This window comes from Myotis lucifugus, unplaced genomic scaffold (assembly GCF_000147115.1).
Source record: "Myotis lucifugus unplaced genomic scaffold, Myoluc2.0 scaffold_14, whole genome shotgun sequence".
Classification (NCBI taxonomy): domain Eukaryota; kingdom Metazoa; phylum Chordata; class Mammalia; order Chiroptera; family Vespertilionidae; genus Myotis; species Myotis lucifugus.
In genome coordinates, this window is record NW_005871062.1 from 11,483,087 (window position 1) to 11,488,939 (window position 5,853).

General features: G+C 47.2%; 1 protein-coding gene across 1 annotated transcript in view; it reads left to right on the forward strand.

The window, feature by feature from the left end:
* The first annotated feature begins 237 nt into the window (after positions 1-237).
* The window catches only part of MCCC1 (methylcrotonoyl-CoA carboxylase 1), a 55,245-nt gene continuing 49,629 nt past the window's right edge, over positions 238-5,853 (forward strand). The window contains exon 1 of the mRNA XM_006084871.3: positions 238-422. Within this exon, the coding sequence (XP_006084933.2) occupies positions 334-422 (89 nt within the window). The 5' untranslated portion in view covers positions 238-333. The remainder of the gene's footprint in view (positions 423-5,853) is intronic.

A 5,853-nucleotide genomic window follows, 5' to 3' on the forward strand; every position in this document is an offset into this window, starting at 1 on the left:
CAGGTCCCAGGGAGACCCGGGACAGCCCGACCCCCAGCTGCTCGCCGCCGAACTCAGGGGGCGGGGGCGGCAGGGACCACACCTCTGCGGGCGCGCGGCCCGATTGGCCAGTTGCCGGCCCGATTGGCCAATCGCCGCCCCGAAGCGCTGCCTTGTGTTTTGATTGGTTTCGGGGGAGACGCCCACCACGCTGGGCTCGGCCCATCGCACGGCTCTGACCTGGACGGTGGCCGGCGGAGGACAAGAGGCTTGCGGCGCGGAGCAGCGCTTTTGCAGAGTGCGGGACGCAGCTGACGTGCGCCCACGAGTGGGAGAGCCGCGGGGCTGCAGGCCATGGCGGCGACCTCGGTGGTGTCCGTGCGGCTGGTGGCGGCGGAGAGGAACCAATGGCAGCGTTTCCCGAGCTTGCTGCCGCCGCCGAGGTAGCAGCCCCTTCCGGGAAGGGGGTTTGCTTTCAGGCCGAGAGGGAGACGTCCCCACGCCCCAGTCGTTCCCTTTCTTCTCTTTCCCCTCATCCACCCTGCAGCGCGGGGTTGCCCCTACTTTTTTCATTTATGAGCGGGGGGGAGGGATGGAGCTGGCCCTCCCATCCCCTCCTCCGCTCGCCATAAGGGCTAGAATAACGCGTGTGTCCCCCGCGCTTTCATCCATTCCGTGTGTGTGTGTGTGTGTGTGTGAGGTCATATAGAGCTCGGGCGGGGGGGGGGGGGGAAGCTTTGTAATCCCAGTTCCAGTGAAACCACGGCGTCAACGACTCGCCTAAGGTGACACGAGTAGTAAGTGGTGGAGCCAGGACGCCCTCAAAGTCCCCTTTGGTTCAGCTTTCCTCCGAAGGTGTCCAGGTCAGACAAAGACTGCCGGAGTTCTTGCTCATTTTTGGAAAGAATCAAGTTAACAGGAACCAATTCCCCTTCCTGTGGGCAGAGAAATTGTTTTATCAGAAGCTCCGAGTGCAGATTTAAACAAAGCTGCCAGATGACTCATAGCTAACCCGACTCCAGATCATTTCCAAATTCTGAGCTTAAGCTTCTGTGACAATAAACATACCCTCTTGCTTCCAGGCGGCAGGCTTCTTCTTCTTCCTTTGTCTCATCATCGTCATCCTCCATCATTCTGGAAAGACAGTATAGCTTCGTGCTGCAGGGCCCAGGCTCAGAAGGCAGGGGTCTCCCTAGGAGTGGGAGCAACCTTGGGCAAGTTACTTAATACCTCTGTGCTTGGATTTTCTGACCTAGGAGGAGGCGATGACACTAGTACCTACAGGAGGTAATACTAGTACTTTGGATTGTGCAAATTAAAAGAATGAATACATGGGAAGAGGCTTAAATAGAATCTGGTGCATATGAATCAATCAACAGATGTCGCCTTTGCAGATGCAACCATTTAGATGAAGTTTCTTGTTTGCTTTTGCTTTCCACAAGTTACTGTCAATGCTTTGGATTTTCAGTTACGTAATTGTAGGACTCGCCCCAGAGCAGAATAAGACAGTAAAAGCAGTACTAGCGCTCTTCTCGTTCTCCTGAGTTTCATTTTCTTGGATTTTGGGGGCTCTTCATGATACTATGCAGACATATTTTCTCTCTTTCCTTTCCCTCTCAAACCTTAGCAATTGGGTATAGAATTGTTCTCACGTAGCTGTCACCTGGAAAGTACTAGAGTTGCAATGGCATATAGAATTGAAAACCTTATGAATGTAGAGGGTATTTACATTTCTTTTTATATCATGATTCTCTACTAACTCGGAGAAACTAAATCTAGTGGTAGAATTTTAGAAATGAGAATATTACCAATGAGTTTGGGTTCTTGTCTCCTGATATAAAAGAATTTAGACCAGGGACACTGATAAAAAGCAAAGGCAGATTTATTGAGGCTCTGCAGAGAGTGAGAAGACTAAGGTAGGGCCTCAGGTTCTACACCTTGAATGTGGGGCTTATTCCTTGGGAACACGGAAGTTGCTGGGGTTAACTAATCAGGACATTTACATTTGTAGGTTGGCTGGCTTTCTCCCTGTTAGGGACACTGGATTTCCACTGAAGTACCCGTGTCAGTAAAGTGAGGCATTCAAGGATTGTTCAAGGCTTATTATGGGATTCAGGTAGGGACTTTCCCAACAAGTTACTGAGTTTGTCTCTGGGATTTGTGTTATTGGCCTATTCAGGTTTTTTTTATTCTTCCTGGTTCAGTTTTCAGAGATTGTATTTTTCTAGGAATTTGTCTATTTCATCCACATTGTCCAGTTTGTTGGCATATAGTTGTTCATAGTATTTTCTTACAATCCTTTGTATTTCTGTGGTGTCTGTGGTTACTTCTCCACTTTCGTTTCTGATTTTATTTATTTGGGTCCTCTCTCTTTGTTTCTTAATGAGTCTGGCTAATGGTTTATCAATTTTGTTTATCCTTTCAAAGAACCAGCTCTTGGTTTCATTAATTTTTTAGATTTTTTTTTTGCCTCTGTGTTATTTATTTCTGCTCTAATCTTTATTATTTCCTTCCTCTACTTACTCTGGGATTTTCTTATTGTTCGCTTTCTAGTTCTTTAAGTTGTAAGGTTAAATAATCTATTGCTGCTTTTTCTTGTTTTTTTCAGGTATGCCTGTAGTGCTATGAACTTCCCTCCTAGGACTGATTTTGCTGTGTCCCAGAGATTTTGGGTTGTTGTGTGTTCATTTTCATTTGTTTCCAGGAAGTTTTTGATTTCTTTCTTGATCTCGTTGGTAATCCATTTATTGTTTAATAACGTGCTATTTAGCCTCCATATGTTTGAATGTTTTGGGGTGTTTTTACTGTAGTTCATTTCTAATTTCATTCCACTGTGATCTGAGAAGATGCTTGATATGATTTTAGTCTTCTTGAACGTGTAGAGACTTGTTTTGTGTCCTAACATGTGGTCCATCTTTGTGAATGATCCATGTGCACTTGAGTAGAATCTATATTCTGCTGTGTTGGGTGAAATGTTCTATAAATGTCAATGAAATCCATATGATCCAGTGTGTCCTTTAGAGACTCTGTTTCCTTGTTAAGTTTTTGTCTGGAAGATCTATCCAGGGAAGTCAGAGGAGTGTTGAAGTCCCCTACTATGACTGTATTATTGTCAATCTCTCCTTTAAAGTCCTCTAGAAGTATTATATACATACTAGAGGCCCAGTGCACAAAAATTTGTGCACTCGAAGGGGGGCGGTCCCTCAGCCCGGCCTGTGCCCTCTCGCAGTCTGGGACCCCTTGGGGGATAACCACCTGCTGGCTTAGGCCCGCTCCCCAGGGGAATGGGCCTAAGTTGGCAGTCAAACATCCCTCTGGCAGCCCGGGAGCCCTCGGGGGATGCCCACTTGCCAGCGGGGAACAGGCCTAAGCTGCAGTCGGACATCCTTAGTGCTGCTGAGGAGGCGGGAGAGGCTCCCACCACCACCGCTGTACTGGCAGCCGTCAGCCTGGCTTGTGACTGAGCAGAGCTCCCCCTGTGGGAGCGCACTGACCACCAGGGGGCAGCTCCTACATTGAGCGTCTGACCCCTGGTGGTCAGTGTGTGTATAGTGACCAGTCATTCCCAGTCGTTCTGCTGTTAGGATCAATTTGCATATTACCCTTTTATTATATAGGATAGAGGCCTGGTGCATGGGTGGGAGCCAGCTGTTTGCCCTGAAGAGTGTCCTGGATCAGGGTGGGGGTCCCGCTGGGGTGCCTGGCCAGCCTGGGTAAGGGGCTGAGAGCTGTTTGCAGGCTGGCCACAGCCTCTTCAGGGTGGGGGTCCCGCTGAATTGCCTGGCCAGCCTGGGTGAGGGGCTGAGGGCTGTTTTCAGGCTGGCCACACCCCCTTTAGGGTAGGGGGTCGCCACTGGGGTGCCTGGCCAGTCTGGGTGAGGGGCTGATGGCTGTTTGCAGGCTGGCCACAGCTCCTTCAGAGTGGTGGTCTCCCCTGGGGTGCCTGGCCAGCCTGGGTGAGGGGCTGATGGCTGTTTGCAGGCTGGCCAAGCCCCAGTGGGGACCCTCACCCCATGAGGGTGTGGCCAGCCTGGGTGAGGGGCTGATGGCTGTTTGCAGGCTGGCCAAGGCCCCCAGCCACCCAAGCTCCTAGTGGAGGCTGGCTGGAAGCAGGTATATGGGGTTTATTTGTCTTCTGTAATTGAAACTTTGTTGCCTTCAGCAGAGGCCAGAGCTGGCCATGGCAGGCGGGAAGCTTGGCTTCCTCCATCGCTGGGGCAACCAAGCCTCCTGCTTGCTCCAGCTCCGTGGCTGCCGGCTGCCATCTTGGTTGGGTTAATTTGCATATAGTTGCTCTGATTGGCTGGTGGGCGTGGTTTGGGGCATAGCGAAGGTATGGTCAATTTGCATGTTTGTCTTTTATTAGATTAGATATCTATATATATAAAAACCTAAGGGACAGTTATGACCAGCCAACAGAACGACCGGTCCCTATGAGGATGCACTGACCACCAGGGGGTTGATGCTTAATGCAGGAGCTGCCCCCTGGTGGTCAGTGCATTCCCACAGCCAACCTCCCATGGCTGGCCAACCTCCCCTGGCCAGCTGTCCCTGATTGGCCCTGATTGACCCTGATTGCCAGCCAGGATGAGGGACCCCACCTGTGCACGAATTCGTGCACCGGAACTCTAATATATGTTTAGGTGCTCTTATATTGGGTGCATACATGTTTACCAGGGTTATATCCTCTTGTTAGATCAATCCCTTTAGTATTATGTAGTGACCTTTGTTGTCTCTTGTGATGGCCTTCATTTTAAAGTCTATTTTGTCAGATATGAGTATTGCTACTCCAGCTATTTTTTCTTTTCCATTTGCATGAAATTTTTTTTCCATCTCTTCACTTTCATCTTGTTTGTGTCTTTTGTTTTGAGTTGGGTCTCTTTTACACAGCATATAGTTGGGTCATGTTTTTGTATCCATTGAGCTACCCTACACCTTTTGATTGGAGCATTTAATCCATTTACATTTAGGGTTATTATTGAGAGGTACTTATTTATAGCTATTTTAATTCTGTATGGCTAGGTTTCTCTCTCTGTTTCTTTTTCTCAGCAATCCCTTACAGCAATCCCTTTAGCATTTCTTATAATGCTGGCTTGGTGTTGATGAACTCCTTTAGCCTTTTTTTTTTTTTTTTAAATCTGGGAAGCTCTTTATTTGACCATCTATTTTGAATGATAGCCTTACTGGATATAGTAATCTTGATCTCAGATCCTTGCTTTCCATTACCTTGAGTACTTCATGCCATTCCATTCTGGCCTGTAGAGTTTCTGATGGGAAATCAGATGTCAGCCTTATGAAAACTCCTTTGTAGGTAACAGTTTACTTTTCTCTTGCTGCCTTTAAGATTCTTTGTCTTTAATTTGCATTTTAATTATGATATGTCTGGGCATGGGTCTGTTTGGATTCTTCTTGTTTGGGGTTCTCTGTGCCTCCTAAACTTGTGTGAGTTTTTCCTTTACCAAGTTAGGGAAGTTTTCTGCCATTATTTCTTCAAACACCTTCTCTAGTCCTTTCTCCCATTCTGCCTCTTCTGGCACACCTGCTCTTCTAATATTGTTACATTTCACATTGTCCCACAGCTCCCTTAAGCTGTCCTGTTTTTTTAATATTTTTTCTTTTTGGTTCTCTGATTGAGTGATATTTTCAACTCTGTCTTCTAATTCACTGATTTGATCCTCAGCTTTCCATAATCTGCTTTTTTTGTGCTATGTCATTCTATATCTCACGCTGTTCTTTTTTCATAGTTACTATATCTTTTTTCATACTGTTGAGCATTTTTACCATCATTACTCTGAACTCTGTTTAGATAAATTTCTTATCTCTGCTTCATTTGTCTCTTCTTCTGGAGAATTCTCTAGTTCTTTCATTTTGGGG